The sequence below is a fragment of the Empidonax traillii genome, unplaced genomic scaffold (genome assembly GCF_003031625.1).
Source record: "Empidonax traillii isolate 1590-97213 ecotype Southwest subspecies unplaced genomic scaffold, ASM303162v1 scaffold642:size393756, whole genome shotgun sequence".
NCBI lineage: Eukaryota > Metazoa > Chordata > Aves > Passeriformes > Tyrannidae > Empidonax > Empidonax traillii.
Genome location: NW_020955835.1, coordinates 10,487 through 34,989, shown reverse-complemented (window position 1 = coordinate 34,989; position 24,503 = coordinate 10,487). Strand labels below are relative to the sequence as shown.

General features: G+C 37.7%; 1 protein-coding gene across 1 annotated transcript in view; it reads right to left on the bottom strand.

Annotated features, from left to right (window-relative positions):
• Positions 1 to 23,612, bottom strand: part of LOC114065304 (threonylcarbamoyladenosine tRNA methylthiotransferase-like) — a gene marked incomplete at its 5' end in the record, with an annotated part of 105,623 nt that extends 82,011 nt beyond the window's left edge. The window contains 2 exons of the mRNA XM_027899108.1: positions 7,091 to 7,153; positions 23,432 to 23,612. Of these exons, the coding sequence (XP_027754909.1) occupies positions 7,091 to 7,153; positions 23,432 to 23,612 (244 nt within the window). The remainder of the gene's footprint in view (positions 1 to 7,090; positions 7,154 to 23,431) is intronic.
• Between the last annotated feature and the right edge of the window lie 891 nt (positions 23,613 to 24,503).

Below are 24,503 nucleotides of genomic sequence, written 5' to 3'. Positions count from 1 at the left end.
CCATATTCAATGGAGAAGCCCTCTCATTCTATTGCTTGCCTTGTTTCTTTGTCTGTTCTCTACAAATCCTGAAAAAATTCCTAGTATTTGAACAGTGGTGTCTGTATATTAACTTGCTCTGTGTTAGAGATGGCGTGAACTTCAATGCAGCTCAGAGTTAAGCCAGGAATAAGCAGGAGCTTTTCAGGCAATTAGATTTTCTTCTCTATCATCAAGTAATGTTCAAGTGTGCCATTAGCACAAGGCCACTGCACTGCTCTTCCAAATAAAAATTGCTTTTCTCTTTCAGTAGCCTTCTTTGAAGCTCCACATTATATCAAGAGCATAAAACAGCTTTATATAACCTCCTCCAAAAAAGCAGTTCTGAACATGGGGGAAGGGAGCAGAGAAGAACGGATGCAGGTTACAATAAGAATATTTCCATAAAACACAGTCATATCTGACATCTGAGCTATTAAATTAAACCTGAAATCTGTTTCAAGGCAAAAGATACCAAAAGGCTCTGTCCCTTTTCAGCAATAGCCTAGAAAACCTTTTCATCTTACAGAACAATTCAAAGCACCTCCTTTAGGAAATCCAGACCATGGCTTCTATCACAGGCATTGCAACCTCACACTTGCCTTATGATTTAGCACAATGCTGTTCCTGGAATAAATGGAAAGCAGGTTAAAAGGATTTTTATTATTTTCCAGAATCATATACCCAAGTCATTATCCAAAAAATCTGAAGGCTGACACAGTATCTCAAAACTGCTTTCTTTTTTTCTGGCTCAAGTGTAAAACCTACACATTCACAGCACTTCCACAGCACATTTTCTAACACAGTTAATAACTGAGCAAGATTACCGTCCTTAGGAAAAACAATTTTTTTGCGGTTTTAAGCGGTTCTGTAATTTCCCATTTCCAGGCTCCAAAAAGCATCCAAACCTGGTTTACTTACACATGCTAGCTGTCATGCCTCACGTATAAAACAAACCACTTCAGAATGCCAGTAGCTATGAAAGACGACAGCAACAAACACAGAAGCAGAAGATGTCAAAATCTGAGAGATCTGGGACATAGATTACTGAAAGATGTAAATCTCACCTGCCAGATATGTTTAATGCTGCAACTACATTTTAGTCTTTCACCAGCTTGTTTTAAGAAAATACTCTCGTAGCAACACTTCCAACTCCACAAGTGTCCAACATTTCAATTTACAAATCCACTTATGAAAGCACATCATACCCCAGTGCAGAAACATCTTCAAAACCAAAGCTTTTAGGACCTAATTAACAAGAGCAGGATGGTGATATCTGCCATTAGAAAATTAACCAAAAGAAGGCATTTTAAAGTGGTTTCTTGGCGTAGACTCCAAAATTCCTTTTGTTTGAATCTCCTTATTTGTAAAGGATTCCTTGTCCACGGGAGAAAAATGAAAGGATGTAGTTCATCGGTAGGAAAACTGATCCCAGCTGAAGCTCTGAACTTTCCAACTCCCCTCATTTCTGCTGTTTAACTCACCATGGCAAGACCCCTTTTTTGGTTCCCAGTGCCACCACCGCACCCTCCATTCCCCTGCCGCAGCATGTGGTCCCCAGAGGTCACCACTTACAGCACAGAGGTGGAAGGATTGCAGAACTAGACAGTTTTGTTTTTTTTCTATCAGAAGCCAACTGACTCCACACCCTCACCCTTCACCTGGGGTCCCATGATGATTACGAGACAATGCCGCAGCCTTGGGCATTGCCATGATTAATGTGTTGTGCTGTCAGTGAAAACCACTTAGAGCATACAGTGCCAAAAGAGATCCCACCCATTTGATAGTCACTCCTTTCTGTTTCATTGTGGAAACACAATCTCACTCTCTCTTTATTTACAGCCTCTTTCAAAGTGTAGAAGTACAATTTTCAGAAATTTTCTGACACAAAGTATCAACTATTCAGAGAAACTACAGAACTCAGCGAAAGAAACCTCAGTTTAAAGAAGCTAGATTATTTATTTTCCATTAAAAATTGGAGCAAGAGGTTGTATACTATTGAAATAATTGGCTGAAAACAGGTTAAGTCTGTAGGCACCTTAAGGATAGACATACATAATCTTGTATTGACGCTCCTTGAATCAGTTATGTACATAACTATCTTTATCAAAGCTGACAGAGTACAGGACATCACACTCCTGCCTCCCAAAATTGCTTACTAGGCTAAGAGTTAATAAACCCCCTCAAAAACCCCAACCCAACAAACAAAACCAACCCAACCCAAAAAAACCCAAAACAAACAACAAAAAAAAACCACCAACCAACCAAAACAACACAAAACCCAAACCTCAAACAAACAAAAAGCTTTTTGTTACTTACTTGTGCACCTTAAAACAGTGCTCCATATAACCTGCCAAATACAAATGCATTGTCTAGGGGGTTTTAGTTTTTTTAGTTAACATTTCCAGAGCACATTAATAAAGAACATTCAAAAGCATGAGGTTTGAAGATCTTACACTTATTTTAGTAGTATTTCATCAACTGGAGCACGTTTTGAAATAGGAATTATCGTTTTCAATCCTGAGCACTTTCAGTTTGGCAGACAATATCTCAAAAACCTCTTTTCAAACCACATGAATATTGACTTTATTTCTTACTTGGTTGGACACGGTACACGTTAAAATAAATCCCTAACGCTGTAAGACATGACCTTATTTTTTCATAGATCATGCCCTATTTGAGAGCAAGAGATTCAGGTTGCAAAAGGCAGAAATAAATACAGAGCTGAGTTTTAAGCCCAGGGGATTTCTCACTGTAACAAACAGCACCGTGCTGCCAGAGGCATGTATGGACATGCCCCAAGGTCTCCCTGGCTCTCCTCCCAAGGAGGCAAAGCAGCAAAATGAAGAGTAGTTCTGGTATACTGTGTTTACTATATGTAAAAACATTGTTTTTGCAGAGCATAAATTGAGGATTATAGTTTTAAACAACTGCTCCAGGGCCAGACTGAATACTGAAACTCATCTGACAAAAAGAAGAAAAGGAACTAGGGCTCTATGATGCTGAATTTGGACACTTGATGCATATGGAGTCCTGAAAATCCTATTAAGCTTCTCAAACCCGTTTTTTTTGACCAGGTGACCTACTATCACAACTACCTTAATAGCTTTGAAAAAAAATGGGATATAAATATTAAAGGACAAACATAATTTGGGAGAAAGGTCCAACTCTATGATTTTTAAGTTAAACATCCACTGCAGGCAGAGTAAAATTCTTCCTGTGTGCAATGCAAAACCTCACAGTTACACACAAAAAAACATTCAGCAGAAATTACTTGTGTGCAAACACAATATTTCATTAAATGAGCTAGTTGCAAACTGGCCAGATTATAGCTAAGGGTAAAAAGAGTGCTCCTCAACTACCTTTTGGATTTTGAAACACTAAAATTATTGCTGGTACAGCTTCAGGAGGATGTCAACTTTATATTCTTTTTCTGACTGTCCTAGAAAAAGATAAACTGTACACATAATTGGAAAAGCTGTTCTACTGCTAACTAGAGAAAAGTTACAAAGCAATCAGAACTTGACACGCAAGAAAAGCCAGACTATACATATTCCTACTCTACATAAACACAGGAAAAAGCAAGTATTTCAGAACAAGGAATAGCTTCATCTACAAATAGAGTTTTATGTATTTTTACGTATGCTAAGGGAAATAAGTTTGAACAATGGGAATCACACACCTGGAACAGTTTTTCATAGCCAAGATATAGTCAGTGTTTCTTAACTAATTATTTAGTTTCGAAAATAATGGATTTCAGAAGACATTTATTTTAACAACAGCAAAAGAAAAGTCTATGAAAATGGAACTCTTTTAAGGTGTCTGACATCAGGAATTCAGTATGTTTGCCAGCATTCAAGACTGATGCTGCAACAAGTTTTGTCAGTGGCACAGGAGCTGAGAGACCCACAGGTTCTGTAGTTGGAGGCTCTGCAAGCACTATGGTGACACCAGGTTAAAGGGAGCAGGATCAAATCCCCCTGGATAGGATAAGTATACAACCAAAGGGCAGTTTTTGAGATTTGCTGCTGAATGGTTTCATCTGAAGAATGAGTAGGGCAACTAGATGGTAATGTAATAGAGAAGCTTAACTGGATCTCCCCTGCTATCAGCAGGAGCAGGATATCTCCCACTTTTCCATCCCTTCTGCAGAGAAGAATTTAAAAGCTCTGCCCCCCTCTGCTGCAGAATTAACGCCTTACTGGATAAGACTCCACACCTGGAAGTGGAAGGAAAAGTTGTTTCCACCTCCATAAAAGAGCTAGCTTTTCACCTGGGAATGCAGGACCAGAAACATTTAAATCTTTCAGGATACAGTGACTTACACCAGATAGGCAAATATATACTGAGGTAAAATTTCCCAGAACAGCTACTATTTCTAAGAGCTATTAGTCTCCTGACTATGCATAAATAGCAGTAAGGTAAGTAAGATTAGTGTAGTTACTCCACTAGTGTAGTTACAAAACACCTTCTGTTTTAGTGAGTGAAACACAAGCATGCAAGAATGAACATTTTCTGATTTTTTGATTGTTTTTTTTTTTTTTTTTATCCTATTAAAAAAGGAAGAAGTACTATCAAATCTTGGTAGCAAATCCTGTTTCAGCCACTGTGGTTCATAAGCTCTTTATATCTGTTTTAACTACTGCCACTAAGCACCAACTTATCCTTAAGTTCATCCCTTTTCTACTTTAGAAACATCTTTTAATCAATAAAGTAAGAATGCTGGAAATCTCTTATTCCAATCATTTGAGCCATGATCCCCCCTCACCAACACTTTCACAAAGCCATTATGAAATCTCCCTTTATACACCATGTAAATCAAGCAAAACAGAACTAGAGTAAAACTAATATGGACCTCCACTTGAAATAACTGTACTTCCAACTAATGCTGATTACTGTCAGATTCAATATAAAAACTAAAAGCCCTCCCCTAGGCTGCAAAAATTGTGAAATTGGCACCTGAAGGTGGAATTAGAAGCACAGAGCAAGAAATCTGCAGTGAGTTTGTTGAAGCCACCACAAACAGGAAGTGGTTAGCAAAAGGAAAACCTTCCCTGTCAAGTGGAAAATGAGGAAAGATCATCATTTTAATAAACTTTATTTTGTTCTCTTCCCCTTCCTCTTTTAAACTCATACATATATATATACATACACATATATATGTATGTAGAATGTGCTCGGAAGTAAAAGAGTGGAGCTTCAAAAATCACTCATCAAACAATTGTGCTACTTTTAATAATTTGTTAAAGGTCCTAAAACAAAGATCAAAAGGAAATATATCTAAGCATTTATATTCAATTCCACATTGCCCGATGACTAATTTGTAAAGAGTGCACAAGTCTTCACAACTGCAGCCAAAATCATTCAAGGATACTTTGATATAATGCCACAAAGGATATGAGCAGGAAGGCAGCAGGAGTTACAAATGGCCAAGTTCCATTAAAAGTGCTAATAAAAGAATGATGGAATTTCCTTGTACTATGAATAAAAAGTGTTTGGTACAGGAGAATCTAGACATAGAGAGGAATATCAGAGCTTCTAGTTCATCAGTTGTGTCTCCTTACTAGATCTTACTTGACTTACCATTACATTTACCTTAAAATGCTTCAATTCCAAAAAGCAACAATCCCATTCAAAATCTCATCAAACTATTTTCCTTTATTCTTCATGTTTCTCTGTTTTCACAGGCCCTTAATATCTGCTTTACCAACCCTTGTAAATAATGTGAGACTATCTGTAAAAAAGTACTGTGAAGTGACGGATTTAACTTGAAATTATATACAATTTTTAAAATTACAGAATATACCTACTGATTGACAATATTTTTTTTAAACCGTAAATTTTCAAGCTGCTGTTAACTACGGAACTCTCATAGCAACAGCCTATCTGACAAATTTCATCCATTAATTTACACATTGTACTTCTTTCTCACAGACGTATGTGCAGTTACACACATTTATGCGTGTGTTCATACAAAGAGAGAGGTGCACACACATACACAGCTCTGTCACCTTCTTCTCCCAGATATAAAACTTAGCCGATTTTTCCAAAGTATTTGGTGCAGGGCCAGGAACAGAAGAGGTAGAGTTCAGAACTTTCCTTTGAAATGTCCATACAGCAACAGAAATGTTTCAAATCTTTCTTTGTTTTAATGGATACTTGAAAAATCACACACACACTTCACGTAACAGAAGCAGCAAAGACAGACGTTTCGTGATGCTGACAAATTGTTAAAGAGTTTTGTGCACTTGCTCAAAAAATATGCCCACAGATGCATCCAAGACAGGAGGAACTCCCCAAAAATATTTACAAACCTACTTAATTCTCCTTCAATTTGCTGCTTAATGCTCTCTTTTGCATAAGGTCTACAAGAACCCCATGAATAGTTATAGCACAGAAATGCTGTGATCTCTGTCTCTTGGTTCTCCAAAATCTTCTTGTACCAGCTTTATTTTTTTAATGCACATTGCAATGTCTTTAGGGAAGTGACCTTCTTTTTTTTTTCCCCCTACAGCATGAATTATAATATGTAATTCATTTTTTTTACCAGAGTTTCCAGACTTCACAAATAAGGATCAAGTTACAATGTTTATGTCCATTTCTTCTTCTTTCCCCAGACAACCACCAGGCTGCTAGCAAAGCAGCCTCTTTGAAACATGCTCCCAGAATCAATAGATAATTCACTAGTATCATGTATCTTAGGGCCTAATTGACACAACTAAGGTTAAGCAACATAATCAAGGGTAATACAGTTATATAACAGAGAGCAAAAAAAGAGGGGAATCCAATACCACATATGGTCACTTTGCATGATTTAGTGTCAGTCTGTAAATTATACTTCTATGAGGTTAATGTGAATCATGGGTTTCGCAAATCAGAAAATGTGCCTTTTCAAGCTTTGCTTGGAGAAGCAAAAAAATATTTATATGATAGCAAAATTTAAACAAAGTGAATACCCTTGCGCTTTCCATTTTATAACTTCCTCTCATTTTTGCATTAAACATGATATAGTTATCACAAATGTTTGGACTTTTTCTTAGCAACAAATATAGGTAGCATATTTTTTTCTTACCTTATGATCATATGGACTGTATGAATGAAACAGCTGGGACAGATCCTTTGTTCTCTGTTTTTTCTGTAAAGGAATATTAATAAATAGACCATATTAGAAAAGTTAAGGGAGAAAGAAAGAGACTACTGATTAAAAAAGCTGTATTCAGGTACAAACACATTCTCTCCCCACTTTGTTAATGGAACTGTAGGTATGAAGAGTGGTGTATGCAGATTAAGTATATTAAATATTACAGGAAATAATTAACATATATATTAACAATGTTAAGAAAATATCCTTAATAAATAATAAACACTAATCTGTGGAACATCAGTTGAATGTCTAAACAATTCAGATTAGATTTAATTTTGCACAATAAATCATAAATAATGTTTTAGAATACAGATAACAGAACTTAGAGATTAGCTACAATCTTGCAAAGACTTGTCTGCCATTCTAGCATGTACATGCAGTCTCGCCTTATAGGAGATTAGGTTTAAAGGAAGTCAGTTAAAAGAAGAATAATTTATTATTTTTCCATTTCTTTTGATGCTAATTCTCTCATTGCCTTGATTGTGGAAAATTAATAGGTGATATGCCATTTAATGCCAAGGCAAAGGGAAAAAATTTTCTTCTGTCAAGAGCATAGTTCAAAGACAAAACCTACTTAATCCACCTTCTACTGAATTTAATGAAAGAGCTTTCAGTGATTTCAGCTGATGCTAATAGACTCTCTCAGCTGCATCCTATGCAGTGGGGGCAGGGAGAGAAGAAAAACACCCTTCCCCTTTAAAGCAGGGATGAGTCACAAGTAAGTTCAAAGTTTTATTATGCCAAAATCAATGTTTACTTATCTCATAGTTCGGGAAGGCTACGCGTGTTGGAAAATTGGTAAAGGGGAGACAAGTGCATGAAGTTTGTACCACTGTCTTATTTAGCCATCATTTCTGTCAAAGCAGTTTTCCAGCTCAATTGAGAGGATCTGTTTATGTTTTCAGCATGCTGGGAACTAAACAGACAGCTGCATGACTGCAGGATTCATTTCAACTTCTTGCAATTGCAATTTAGCAATTTTTGATTGTACACGATGAGCTACGTATTTCCTTTCTTTACACAGTTTTTATTTTCAATAAAGCACTCAACAACTTAGTCATAAAAGTGGTAACTTGTATTAATAGCACAAATTTATGACATCTGGATAGTTCTGAATCATTGAAGATATCAGATTAATACTACTACTTATGTCAGGCATATACACCTATGCTTTAGACCACTAAAGAGTCAAGAAAAAAAATTTTTACTCACTACCCCTCTTTAAGGTGAGGGAGAAAGGTAAATTTGGTTCTCAGTATGCAAACGTTACTTCTGCCATTCACAGTTCTATTCAGTTACTACAATTAATACCTATCAGGTACCTTTGCCATAGGAAAGATCTCCCTTAGTAGAGTAGATCTCCCTCCCCCTCTAACCCTCATTTGATATTTCCTTTACTTTCAGTGGGGAAAAAAACCCCACGCTCAAATGAAAGCATCAATCCAAACTCCAAACCAACCAACCTACAATTGAAATCACCAACATACAATGGCTTCTTTCCTGGTAGTACCATTACACACAGGCAAAATGCTTAAATTATGATAAAGATGATTTGGAGAAATGTGATAATAAATTCAAAGGAGATATCGGAATGATTAATAAAAATATTGCTAAAAAAACTTATTTAATGTTGCATCATGCAAGAAGACCAAAGCATTTTACTATGGATTATGGAGGCCTTGACTAATCCTTCCAGGAAGAAAACCCTACAAAATTCAGAAAAAGTCTAACTCTTGCTTTTTGTTACTGAAGACTATGTCTCTTGTATTCATTTTGACTGCAACAACTTTAACAACACACAATAAAACTGTATGACCGAAAATGTCTTTCACTCTCCGACTCTCACCAAAATGCTGGCTACACACTCAGCTAGACTCGATGAAGAATGGAGATGGCTTCCCTTTCACAACACACTAATAGTCTTCCACATTTTGTTATAGAAAATTACAGTTACTTTCCTGCCTTTCCACAAAAAATCTGGCTTTTGTACAAAACCAAAACACTCCTGGACAGGGGAAATGCTGGAAACCCATAACACAGAAGAACATAGAATAAAACTTTTTGAGATGCACATGCAAAAATGTCCCAGAATTCCCAGGATGCCCCACGTGCTTAGCTGATATAAATCTAAACAGCATTCGACTGTTTTGTATGGACTTTGAATACACAGAGATAAAAATGCCTTCAGCAGAGAGTTAAGGTTGCTTAGTGATAATTTGTGTCTTTCTAGAACACCAAGTGCAATTAAACTCAGATCTCTAAAAAACAGAAATATAAGACATTTCAAAACACAGAGACTAAGGACAGAAAAAGGAATTCATCCTGCTCTAATGGTAACCTCTTCAACAGAAAGTACTTCAGAAGAATAATAAATGCTAAGCATTGTAAGCTCACACATGTATTTTGCATTTAACTGGCAATCCTCTTTTCATACTCAGGTGATAATTACCTGTCTTTCAGATGATTTTAATGTAATGTAAAACTTGTTTGTTTTCCTTTCAAGCATGGCATCGTAGGTCTACAATGTTTATTGTGAAGGAGAACTACGATATTGCCAAGGTATTTTTATTACAGACTACTTAGAAGCTACTTAAATGGAATATTCTCAGTTTTCATCTAGGAATAAAAGGGACAAAATTAGTCCTCAATATGAAGGTATTACTCATTTCCTTTGGACTTAACTTTCAATTTAATAAAGTCTATTTTCACCTTCAAAGTTCACAATAATTTCAGCCTAATACTGTGACAGATCTGCAGATTCTAGCACTCTCAGCCTCAATATATCGCCAGTAAATTTCTCCTATCTCTGTTTTTTTGCTCCCATGAATTAAAATCCCTCCAGTAATTGGGGCTGCCTTCAGCAACAAGGACATATACCTGTTCTGTTCAAATATTCTTCTTTTCCTTCATGAGTACAGTGATTAATAACGTGTCAAGGCACCCAAATGAATGTCTTTATTTCAGTTCTCTTCCCTCACCTACCAATCTTCTCCCTCATTTCTCTTCTACATACTGGTGACCAGAATTAATAAAACAATTTTATATTGCCACCAGAACCTTATTTAATTTAGAGCTTACAGACCATCTCACACCCTTGAGTAAGCTAACAACCAATAGCAATATTGTGTTTTCCTTTCAAACAAATTTGGAAAACCACAATACCTCCTCCTGCAGTATCTCATGGATTACATAACTAAGAGTTAAAACCACATTAAACTTAGTGAGTCAAGGAAAAAATTAACTTCGACAGGCTCTGGGAGAAGAATGAAGCAGCTTTGCAAGTATTTTCAGTTTTCTTCACCAGTATAACTGAAAGCACAGAGACTCCAGCATAACAGATGCTTGCAAAAACCGTAACATTGGAGCTTTCTTTTCTGAAACAGCAATGTCTAACATGTTTTGTGCTACGGCATTCTCTAACTTCAGCAACATGCATTTGCTGACCAGTAACAAAGCTGTGTCCTTCTTTTCCCCCACATTACATCTGTGACCTCAGAAACTTCCATAAAAGAGAATGGAGCTGGGAGCACCCTATATAAAAACACCAACTGGACTAACTTCAATTTCCAGAGAGTTACTTGGCAAAACACCAGCGAGAGAGACAGTAACTCCTCCAATCAAGGCACATTTAAAAGCCTTGCTTGGAGATTCAATCCATAAAGCCTTAAATCTATGCACCTCTAACCACAATACAGATATGAGCCAAGCCACTGGAACTGCCACGTTATCAAAGTTTGCAGATTGCTTTTTGTTCTGCAAAACAACTTTCAAAAAAGCGATCAGAAACCAGTGAACCGATTTCTTTTGACCTTGAGTTATTCAGTGCATCACCCTCTTAGAAATGATCCTGAAAAAAACATTGTGCCCCAGCCAGATTTCTTGATAAAATCATCATTGGTGTTCATTATGCTCCTGCATCTGTGCCCTTTAAGGTCCGAAAGGGTAGAAGTGACAACATGGGCCTGACAAGTTTTCTGCTTACTATAGCTAACTCACTTCTACTGATATTCTTCCTGTCCCTCTGATCACAGCTATAATGAAGCATACCAAATAATTCGGTGATTGGCTAGTCTTTTTGATCTCACCTACCTGACTTACTATATTAAAACAGTCGCAGTGTTCTACTTTGATTACTGACACACACACACATATTCAACTTGCTTTACGAAACTCCTTTCTAATAGTTTTTTATCCATACATTGAAAATACCATGCCCTGTACCGTGTGTTATGCAGCACTTCCCCTCTGCGTTACAGGAGAGTGGACATTTTTTCCAATTCCAATTAACAAGAGAACTATAAACTGATAATTCATATTTTGCATACTCTTCTTTTATACTGAGTGATTCTTTCTAAAAAAATAGAACAGTTTTATGATTTCATGCAATGAGTTTTTCTCTAAAATGGGAAAATATATAAAATTGTACACACTTTTACTAATCATTAATACTAGAAAATGATTGCAAACATTAAAGCGATCCTGTCCTCAGGATTAGAGTAACACAAATAGTCATGCTTTAGTCTAGTTTACATTTTATGTAGAGATTCTGATTTATGGAAAATTACAGATATTTTCAAAAAACAGCACAGGATCTTCATAAGAACATCTGCCAACCTATTTGAAAATAATTTCTTGAAGGATTCATTTTCAATTAAACCATGTGCATTACAATTTCCTCCTTATCTCCCATATAATTTCAGCTATGTAATACAAACTCTTCAAACCCATATATTTTACAAATATTGCCGAATTTTATTCCTCCTGGTACATTTCAGTTATTTTAATTTAGTTTAGGATTAATTTTTTATTCTTGTCATTTTTTCATTAGAGAGACAGGCAAATCACCAACCACGTGAAGTTTAACAAGGACAAGTGCCTGATTTTGTACCTGGGATGGGGCAATCCTTGTTGTGTTTATAGATTAGGGAACGAGACGCTGGAGAGAAGCGCTGTGGCAAGAGACCTGGGGGTCCTGGTTGATGGCAAGTTGAATATGAGTCAGCAGTGCCCTGGCAGCCCAGGAGGGCCAACCGTGTTCTGGGGGGCATCAGGCAAAGCATCGCCAGCCGGTCGAGGGAGGGGATTGTCCCGCTCTGCTCTCAAGGTGGGGCAGCCTCACCTTGAACATTGTGTGCAGTTTTGGGTACCACAATATAAGAAAGACATTCAGCTGTTAGAGAGCGTCCAAAGGAGGGCAATGAGGATGGTGAAGTGTCTGGAGAAGTTATAGGAGGAGCAGCTGAGTTTACTTGGTTTGTTCAGCCTGGAGAAGAGGAGACTGAGGGGAGACCTCACTGTGGTCTTCAGCATCCTCACGAGGGGAAGAGGAGGCGTAGACACTGCTCTGTTCACTCTTGTGATCAGAGACAGGACTCAAGGAAACAGCATGAAGCTGAGTTGAGGGAGGTGGATATCATGAAAAGGTTTTTCACCCAGAGGGTGGTTGGTCACTGGAACAGGCTCCCCAGGGAAACGCCACAGCACCAAGCCGGATGGAGTTCTGGAAGCATTTGGATGATGTTCTCAGGCACATGGTGTGATTCTTAGGGAATCTTAGCCCTTCTGTGTAGGGCTAAGGGCTGGACTTGATGATCCTTACAGGTCCCTTCCAAATCAGGATATTCTATGATTCTATAAATTATGCAAAATACATTCTGAAGATTTTCACAAAGAAACCCCTAATTTCAGAAAAGGCCTTCAGCACTTGTTTACCTCCATGGTCCTTAAATTGGGTATAGTTGGTAAAATGCTCTTGTCTCACTTCTGGTAGATATTTATATCTGAAATTTATATAGAAATATCATAATCTATACGAGGTTGGTATTTTACAAGGATGTCTGATGTAACTGATTAGGGAGACTGTTTAGCTAAAAAAAAAATTTGTAGGACAAAAGTATCTGACAGAAACTTGGCCTGGGGTATCAGCCATATTTCAAATTAGATTGACACTAAATCAGAAATAAAGTGATCGGTCACGAGGGACAGACTGATTCTGAGCATATATAGTTACTGCAGCAAGGAACACAATAATATAAATTATATGTATTACATAATATATATGTTATATATATTATAATATAAACAATAATACAAACCAGAATGAACTGAAAAGTGCATTTTGGTAACGAAAAGTAATTTTTATATATACATATTAAGCTCAGGACATATATGGGCTACATCCATACACCTAGGAATGATTTGTCTGCAAGACACTTCCTTTTTACCATCTGGTGAGGTATATGTGTACTCTACCACATGTTAGTAGCCTTGAAAGCACCAGGTTTTCCAGCATCCCCAGAAGAACAAAAATTAAAGTGCTGCAGAGGGCACAGCATGGTACAAATAGTGAGCAGCAGACAATGCTCACGTGCTTGCTGTGTGACAGGGACCAAACGGGTACCACGCACAAATCCACCAGTCACACAAAATGCCTCGCACTGTTTTACCTCAATCTCTTATTCAGTCCTCCACTCTGCTTTCAGTTTTTCAGCAATTCCAAGTTCCCAGATTTTTAGCCCAGTGACCAGAGGTGCAGGCACAGCAATGAAAACAGCGAAAGACACGAGTTCCAAAGCACTCACTGACCTGATTGACTGTGACGGCTGTGAAGGAGTGTACTGGGATTATCATAGACAGATTAGGTTCAAAAAAGGGTCACCCAGAACCCACCTCAGGATATTTCAGTGTCCTCTTCTTCCAAAGCACATTTTATGGGCCATCATAAATGTTACATTATTTGCGAATTATGGACAAGCCTAGTTACCTCCACGATACAAATTAATTTGCTGTCTGTGTTAAGTCACAAACTGTTAGATATAAGCTACACTGGCATTTGAAGAAGTCTGGAATTTTGAAAATTTTTCTGTTCTGATGCCTACATCCAGTTTCATGGAATAACTTGTGGGCAATACTTCCTTGTGACTACAGCGGCTGGCACTGTTTCTAGCTCTGAGCAGTGTGGTTTATGAAGTGAATTAAAATTCCAAATTAAAAAATAGGGAAGTTTTCAGTATTACATAAGCTACCTAGCTGTAAATCAAGGAAAAAATTATAAAAAGGCACAGTTCCATGGTTCTTCCACTTCACTGTGAGCCAATGAAATGGACAGAAGGACAAAGTACATCTAATCTAAACATCCAGTCAGCACAGAGTTTCTTTCTGTATGAGCTTGTGTGAATGGGTTCTGTATAAATCCATAGATCTGATGCAGTTGTAACAGAAAACAGCAGGCCAAAGGCAATAACATTACCTGCTGAAAACGTACAAGTGAAAATTTTCCAAGGACTAATAAGCTCAGCAGGTTAGTACTCATGCCAAATCTGCAGTAACTAACAAATTCAAGACAACAACAGCCTGATGTTCAATCTGCCCAAGGCCACTACGACCAGTGGCAGACAGAGACTCGGACCACATCCAAGAGGGCGGCGCCTCCTCTGTGCAGATGAGGACGTCAGGATTTCATCTGTACACTAAGGAACACAGATCCCCCGGAGGCGTGTTCCAAGCACCCCACCTGGAAGCCAGAGGCTGACCCTCCCCATCTGAGCACACAGCTGCAGCCAGCCTCTCACCCGCTGCTCCTCTGGTTACCACGGGTGAGCATGGGAGTCAATGCCGGCAACTGAACAAATGTGTTGTGTAAATAATTACCTGCTTCTTACAATAATGGCTTGGTTCTACCAATAACAGAAGCTTAACGAGTAAAAGGTGTTTGAAGAAATGTTTGGTTCTCTCTCTGACTCACTTCAATTCCCTCTCAGGGAAGAGGGAATTTACAAAACAGTCCTTAAACTTCCTGTAACACTCTAACTTGAAGCCCCAGATCAAAGTACATAATTCATAATCACTAGTAAAGGAGAAAGATGCACAATTTTCAGCTTTTATTGCACTCATGTCAGCTAACTGATCCAATCCTTGTAATTAATGGCAAAGGCTTCCAATATACTCCATTTATGTATCTATTCACGGTTTGTACTGTGATTTAAATATAACAGAAGTAAAACAAATTTATGCACTGATTTTCCCCTGATGTCATGTTACATAATCTTTCTTTGAAGAAAAATGTTATAATCTTGAAAATGTCAATGAACTAAGCTTAGGTGGGAAACACAGAATGATATATACACTTCTGAGTTTTTATAAGCAACTGCCATAGATGCAAAACCATAAAAGCCTACCAAAATAATAATAAAAAATAATTAAAAATCCCTCCAGGACACCACTAGATTTGTGCCACTAAATAATATTTCCATATTTTTTTTTTTACTTTTCAACTTTTCTAAGAAAAAGATTTACAGTGAAAGGAGAAATTTCCCTTAGATGCTGCCGATATGTATATTTATATTGGAGATAAAAACTGTTTTCTCCCTTAAAATAAAAGACTATTCTACCTTATCTGTGAGAGTATCTTCCTTTCCTTCTATTCTGCACAGGAGCACGTGCTGTTCCAAACTCCTGATGCCATGTCAGCTTCCTTGCAACTAAAAATCTCACAGAGTTTTTAATATCAGATTAATAATATCAGAGTTTTCAGACAGACTCACAGGGGAAGGAATGACGGGTCATGAATGCTCATGGCCACTACAAATATTACAGGACTACAGTTTCCAAAAAGTAATTTTTTTTATGCCTAAGTGTCAACATGTGGGCTGCACATGGCTACAAGTATCAGCCAACAAAATTACATGACTTTAAGAGTAGTTTCATAATCTTTGCAAATTCTGTAAAGATCTCAGGCTTGCCAATCAAGTTTAGAAAGAACTTTGCCTCTTCCTCCACATGTATATAATCCACATTTCACTTTCCAATGCTCCTTAATTGATTTTCTTAACAACATGGCCTAGATTGAACCCGTAGCCATATTTTACTTTGAGACGCTCAAATTTTCAAATTGGGTTTATACAGTTCATGAGGAAGCTGTTGGTAATTTTCATCCCAATCAGTGCCTGCTGCAAAAATAAAGCAAAATTCAAAAATGTGGAGCACCAACTTGGTTTCCTAAGTGTAATCCAATCTAGCTTTGAATTTTGACTTGTTTTCTCAAGCAGGACAGTTGTGCTCCTTGAAAATGTAAGACTTCTATTCTACCGAGTGTCTGAAGCACAACAGTGCAGGATTGAACAGCCACAGCTCCAGGCCAGAGTAAAAATAGTTTTGTCCTTTCTCAAGGGTCTGACTGTGCACAGTCCAGCTGTTACTGTGCAATTTAACTCATTCCCCAGATTCAGCTATGAACTGAATTTTCAGCAGCTCCATATGCAGATCATTTACAGCTTTCCAAAAAGGGTACAACCTATTTTAAAACCTACCAGCTCAACTGTCTCCCACAACAACTAAACCAGATTTTCATTTCAGCACCTGGTCAAATAACTTGAAGTGGTATGAACTCGAGCTGAATCTAACCCTAAAATAAAGCAATCTTTAAACTTTTGTAAAATTCTATTTAGCAGCTTTGTCTAACCACAAAACCCCTATTCACAGGTAATTACTTGCCTTTGAATTCATGGCAAAAACCCGCAGTTCTGGCTACACACCAAATGGTGAGCACTGGGGTAGATTTAAAGATACAGCATAAAAGTAGTCAAATGTTCTGACCGTGTTTCAAAGAGGGGAAAGGAGGAACCTGGCTTTTGTAGGTCGGCCAGTTTATATAGTTTCTGAAAAAAAACCAAAACACCAGGGAGGAAAACATACAAAACTATTTGTAAACATCTAGAAAGTAACAAAAAGAACAGACACTGATATGCCACTAACCAACAGTTATCCCAACCAAAATAAATCTCATCAGAGAATAACTGGGATTTTAGATGAGAGAATTCATAGCTATCTTGGGTGGTTTGTAGGGCTTTCTGCAGTACCTCATGTGTTTTTCTCATAAAAATCAGAAGGGAACAAAATAAAACTACTAGAAAGCAACTTGCTGGAAAATGTTACCTTGGAATGCTACAATAGTTCAGTGAAAAATATGAAGAATTATATATTAGATTTTTTCTTCATGGTCTGCCTTCCCCTCTAGCCCTCACATTTTTAACTCCCTGGTCCCAAAGTTGCCATAAAAGTCTTCACTCAGGTCTTTATTCTGGCAGAATAGCAAGCAGTAAATATAAGTGCACCGCTGAAAAAACAAAGTTTAGTACAGAGGTTCACCAGCTGAACTCAGACATTAATCAGTCTTGGCTTCTTGTACACATGAAGTACATTCTGCACGTTACACCATGCATTATTGCATGTGCTGGGGAGGGGGGATATGTGTCAGGGGCCAAGAATCTTTGATACAGCAGAAACAGTTATCACAGCTGCATCTAATTCCTGGGGCATGTAATGCCATTTAGTCCCAGCACTTAACAGGGGAGCTCAAAGGTAGTGATGGGAGGCTGGAGTAGCAGTACTGCTGAATAAGTGGCATTGTTCCTTTTTCTGCTCACTTTTCTTTCCTTTTCTCCCACCTTCTGATCTCCCCATATTTTAGAAAAAGAAAATCCTTACATAATCCTACTGCATGATCTTTGGATCGGTCACTGTTAAGCTAAGGCAAGAAGTATTGGTGACCCTGCTATGCCCGTATTAGAAACTGGACGGTTCCTTCCTTTCTGGGCATTTAAATCACTTCAACTAATTAACACCACCCCAAGTTGCATTCTCTCACCTGCAAGTGCTTAACAGTGCAACTGGTTCTGTCATGTATCACAGAGTACCTTAAACCCTAACAAGGTATTTCTAAATCCATCCCATTAAACATTTTACTGTATCCACTGTATCCCAAGAATACACCTTGCAGAATTTCAGTCAAAGAGGGATATGGTGGCTCTGCAGCCATTCAGTCATGAAAGTGTCATAAAACTTCTTGGAGACCTCCTGAAGGGAAGCAAAAGCAAGCCAGTTTAAGAAAAATAGGTAGCCATCCATCATAGAATAAAGGCATAAAATACAAGATGGTTGGTTTCCTGCCACAGAAATGCCAAATACAACTTGTCTGGCAGACAACACTGAGAAGGTGTACATTGCCATTATGTTATCCTTACAGAAAAAAATCTCAGTACATCATGTGCTGCTCCTACAATTGATAAATGTAATAACAGATCTAAGTGACTGTTTGATTAAAGAGATGGATACAAAGGATCTGAAGCCTGCCATACCCCAACTGAAACAGAGATACTGGCAGGGTTTGAGCTGCTTTGGAAGTGGTTGGTACTGTAGCACAGCTCCTCTTAGCATCCTAACTGGCAGCACTGAACTGGATGTTCAAAGGACAGGTCTCCTCCACACACCACCCAACTGATGCTACGTGGAGTAAGTGTGTGGCACTGATCACACAGAGGGATTGAATAGGAAATGCCAGCCATCCAGCAGTCTTGGAAGTGATCACGGACTGGTAAAGAAGGCAATAATTTCCATATTGCCAGAGAAGGAGGTGATGCATGTTGAAGAGGCCTCACCTTGTGTGCTAAAATGGACTGCTGTGGTTTAACCCCAGCTGCAAACTAAGCACCACACAAAGCTGCTCACTCAGCGCTCCCCAACCACCCTCAGCAGGATGTTGGAGAGAATCACAAGAGAAACAGTGATAAAACTCACAGGTTCAGAAAAAGACAGTTTAATGGGACAGAAAAAGAAGAAAATAATAATAATTATAATAATGATAAAAGAAATAGAATATACAAAACCAAGGAATGCACAGTGCAATTGCTCACCACCCACTGACCGATGCCCAGCCGGTTCCCAAGCTGCTGCCCCTGGCCAGATTTGTTTACCAAACATGATGCCACACGGTATGGAATATCCCTTTGGCCAGTTTGGGTCAGCTGTACCAGCTGTGTCCCTTCCCAGCTTCTTGTACCCCTCCAGCCTTCTTGCTGGCAGGGCATGAGAAGCTGAAAAGTCTTTGCCTTTGTATAAACATTGCTTAACAACTAGAAATATCAGTGTGTTATCAACATGATTCTCATATTAATAAGTCCAAAACACAACACCATACCAGCTACTAGGAAGAAAATTAACTCTCTCCCAGCCAAAATCAGAACAGTTATGAAGTTTGTAACTTGGTTATTCACCTCAGTATAGTAAGTATAGTGCTTAATACAACTAATACAGAGAGAAAAATTCAGTGAGACACTTCAGAGGAATTAAAGGAAACATTCAATAGTTGACTGTCTAAATTTTCTAGGTAGGTGCAAGGTAATTATCTGATGATATACAAAAAGAGGGAAGGAAAGAGAAAGTGAACATATAGTCTTATCTAGATATCACAATGCCTTTTTTTTTTTTAATCTAGTAATGACACCAACCATTGAAACTGAATTGCTTACATATTGAAAATAGATGGAGAAAGATTAGAATCCACACTGCAGTTGATGGCAGTGTAATCATGAAGCTGCAGTCACATTACGGCTCTCAAAACAGCTGCCATCTACTATTCTCAGCAGAGATTAACCTAATTGTACCTTACTATGATTCTTATTTTCAAAATGGCTATTTCCTCATGTAATTTCCAAGTGACAGAAGTCAAGTTGATCCTGAGATGACAATCTCCCCTAATGTTTCAGAAATTGTAATGGATCAAATCACACAGGACAGAGATAACAATTTCCTTGCAAGTCCCCACATGAGTAATAGCTGTCTTGAAAAAATAAGGAACAGAGAAATTAAAGTTATCAAGAACATAATGTGTTACACATCCTTAATTTTAGAAAAAAAGAGTAATTTTCACACTTAGGATTAAAGTATTTTGATCCTTTGCAATGCAGCTAAATATGAATTTCCTACCAGACACATCTAAATCATGTTCTCTTAGATTGCTTATTATATTATTAGTTTGACTAGAATCTGTAATTTGAGTTACACAATTATCAACACTATAATTTTTGTAATTAAGCACAGTAAATAAATGGATAAATTCAGATTTATAATAATAATAATAATAATAATAGCAGCAATAACAATACTCAAAATAGCATTTCCTCATTAACACACTTCAGAGTGAGAATTTGCTACCAACAGCCCACTGGACATATCGAGCATTCAGACTCATCTCTGAAACAGTTTATTTAGCAGTAGGTAGATAAAATGGGGGCAAAGGCAAGGAAAGAAATGGGATAGCATTTAAGTTCTGAACAACACCTTGACTCATTTTCCACATGCATGACTCAGCATCACCGTAATTGCTTATCAAAAAAATAAATCATCTAGGTTCGCTCTAACTTTTCTCTAAACTGGAGACAGTATTTATGGTAAGCATAATCTAACTGATGGTTATGAAATGATGAGACTGTTTAGACAGATGTCTGATTCTCCATGGACATTCTTTCTCCAAGAGAATTAAGAAAGGCCTGCAGCCTTAACTGTTTATTCTGAATTTATGGTGGCAGAACCGTCCACCTAGATTAGTGTCATCTGCCCTTTTAGAAAAATACTGGAGCCTGTGAGGCTTTCAAAGATAAATTATCTATGTGAAGGGATGATTCCATGCTGACCTACTGTTTTTTCTTTTCTATTAAGATAAACTCAAATGAGGATCTTCTCCAAAAAGACAGTTACATTTAAGATCTCCACCCAAACTACGCATTAAAAATTTGAAAATACTAAATATTACTGTGCTTAATATTCTACCGATTGTCCCCAGGAGTCATAAGGTCTTCTGAAAAAAACTAACCTAAAAGGAAGTGACACGGCAAATATGTTATTATTGTGGCTGTGATACTTGGGTAGAAGCACTGAAGCTGCTGTGAACCAGAGCTGGAGAAGTGGAACTCACTAAATAGCAACAGATCTGTCCATTGCAGGAGTATTGCAAAACTGAAATAATACAGCATATACACGCAGTCTCGAGAGAAAACATCCCACAAGAATAACAACTGTCAGGTAACTTGCTCACTGGTCCAGCATCAGTAGTTGAACAACACAGTCCCAATTCTTTTCCTATAAATAGATCCTACCAACACATGCACTGCAGAGGGCAATGTTTTGAACATCCTGTAAAAGCACTGGCTCACAAGTTCAGACTCGTGATGCAACGTACCACAGGCACACTCTGACACTCGCATGGGCCAGTTTTATGTCAGCTCACGTGCTATTTCTTCCCTTACGCAAATGCAATAAAATAAATTTATTAACATGGATAATATTTTACTAGAGGATGAAAGGGTAAGAGTGCATAATGTGGCTGATCATGTGCTACTTCCTTTTCCTAGCAGAGAAACATACTTAAGTTACCCTAGGCAAGGAATGACAAATTAAATGCCTGTCCATTCTTGGCAGAGCAGGAAAGACCATCAGCTGCTGTCTAGAAGTAATGTGAATATAAAACATAAGAGATTAGCACAAGCTCTTTCTGCTCTGTTTGACTAGTTACTCTCCATTTCTCCTAAGAGATAAAAGAACAAAGGATCTCATAACATAGGATTTTTGAAGGACTACAGGGGGAAAAAAAAAGAAAAAAGGGAAACAAAATCTATTAATTACAGATTTTCATCAGCCCTGGATTAGAGGCCCCATCTTCTTTGAAGGTTCTAATTCACTGAAAGCAATAAGTACTAGTGCTACAAAGAAGAAAGAATGTAAAACTGGGTTAAATTGACAATTACCATTTTCCAAGTAAAACTTCTAACCACAGAACAGCTTATGTTCTTCTAATAATTTAGTTTTTCACATACTGCCTTCCCATAACACCCAGTTAAACAGAATTGGGTAAATTAACTTAAGCATTTTGTACCTCTTGTGAAAATAGCACGCTTAAGAAATTGTGAATGAAGGAATGCAAAACAAAAATATAAATTGATGTTTTGATTTTTAAGCTTCCTACCTTCCAAAAATTACATTTACAATTTTTTTTTTTCATTTACCAAGGTCTATAAAAAGCATTCAAAACTAACAAAAATAATGCAACAGTGTGAGTTGGATACACTAAGTAGACTACCTCGACAGCAGCTATTTATATTTGAAAACTTACTATTTCCTGTTATGAGATGGTGTATAGTGAATGAACAGTCATGGCTTAAGCTGTACCTCTCTAAACAATAAACTGAAGAAGCCAAATATAATCTCCTTTTATGTCTCCACCAGCTGACACATCCTATGGAATTCATGGTATATACTGAGAGTAATCAGAAATACTCTGTTTAGCTTTCAGACATATAAGCAGAGGGACACAAGTTCTTCTATATTGTTTTGACTTTGTGTTGGTGTACCAGGATACATACACTGAAAGAAACAGGTTCTTATTTAAATTGATTTACATTGCTGGCTGACTTTCATTCTTACACTGAAAGGAAATATAAATGTTATTTATGCCCATAATAATGAGATAATAATGAGTAGAATTACTACAGGCATCAGTCTTGTATACTTCCCTGTTTTGAGACTCAGATTACAAAAATAACAAATTCAAATTCTTTGAAATAAATCAAACCATGCCTCCAGATATGATTGCTATTATTATTGCTTATAAATAGCTATTTATATCATGGAAAATACAGTCAATAGCCATCTACCCTCTATATCAAAACAGGCTGTTTTCCTCATGGGAATTTAAGATGAGAATGTTGGCAGTCAGGAAGTGTTGAAAGAAAGGGAAGGAGAGGAAGGAAGGGAAGGAGAGGGAGGGAGGGGGAGAGGGAGGGAGGAAGGCAGGCAGGCAGAAAGGAGAGAGACAGGAGACAGAGAGAAAGAAAGGGAAGAAAGAGAGAAAGAAGGGGAAGAGAGAGGAGAGGGTAAAGAGGGAAAGAGAGATAGAGAGAAGGGCAACATCTAAAAAATGAAAGATTAAATGTAATTTTTTTAATGGCCTCTAACATGCATGCTGAAGGAAGTAAAGTTTCTGACCAGTGTATAAGGAGATTCTCAAGAATTAGCCTGCAAATTTGCCATTTGATTGATAAATCAGAGATTATCATTGCTCTGTCATTAATACTCTGCATAATTATTCACAATAAGCTTGAGATTCAGGGAGTCACAAAAGTCTTAAAATGGAAAAAAAATTAATACTCGAAACAATCAGCTGTTGCTCTTGGTACTCATTCACCCCAAACTTGAGCAGACAAGATCTTCAGTATAACCATGATTTTACCCTTCCTAGCAATCTGAACAAGTCAGGTATATATGAAAATGCATTCAGTGATCCAGCTAACATCTAAAGGCAATTTAACAATCATTTCACTTACTGGACTGCAATAAACCTTAAACTGAATTGTGGCCCAGTTCTGCAGAAAAATCTCCATTTTCATGTACATGCTTTATGTATCAAACGCATCTGCAGCATAAGAAAATGGATCTTACCACTGCAGCTGGAACTTGAGGCATTTTTGCAGCTGGTGTTCCTGGGCGTGGGTAAAACTGATTAATAAACAAGCTCGGAAACCTGTACTGTTCTACAAGTTTCATTGTTTCTTGAAAATCTTCATCTGTCTCTCCTGGAAAACCACAAATGATGTCTGTAGCAATTGTTATTCCAGGCACTCTGTAAAGAAAGTAGAAAGGAAAACTTAATAAGGAATGTAAAAGTCTGGCTGCCCTAAAAGCTCATTTACACAGACTTATAACTCTTCAACTTTAGCTACAGAAATTAGGACCTAAAATGATTTTTGGAAAAAAAAAAAGATATTTTAACACCATTGCTTGGTAATGAAGGATGCATTTGGTACTCAGTCGAGAGTGAATGGAATAAAGATATTGCAGCAAATATTGGATTAGTACTGTGACAGAAGAGTGAAAACATCTAGATCAACTCTTCCTTCATTTGAAATTAGAGGTGATCAGCAGAGCTCATTATTTCTTGAATTCTCGTTGTTTAATACATCACATTTAAACCGTTTGAGACTTAGTCACTAGAAAATGTCAACCATTTAATGTTTTTCAACGCTGCTATCAAAGTAGAACAGGGTATCCAAAAGAGGGGGACTGGCACGTCACATAACCCAGCAAATTCAAACAAAACTGGCTTACAAGTCAAAAGGACATCTCTTAGTCACAAGTTAATTTCTAACTCAGTACTCTATAAAAATCAGCCTATGCCTTGCTTCAAAAGAAAAACAAAATAGTTAAGCTCACAAATGCACAGGCACGGAGGTCTCCTGTTATTTAAGCAAGGTCAGCATTTCCCAACTGCTCCCCTTGGACTGAATATGTAGAACCCTTACACACAGCAGCTCAACAGAGAGAGCAGCTAACAAGAGGCAGCCGCCAGACACGGCAAGTTGTACCAAGGTTGCAGAAGGATGTACCAAAGGGGGTGAAGTAAGGGATCCCTTAGCTGAAATTGTGCCACAGTAACAGCCTTGGACATGGTGGTAACAGGCCATGGAGTGTTTTCCCCAGTAGACACTGGAGCAGCTGTCAAGGCTTGCACCCA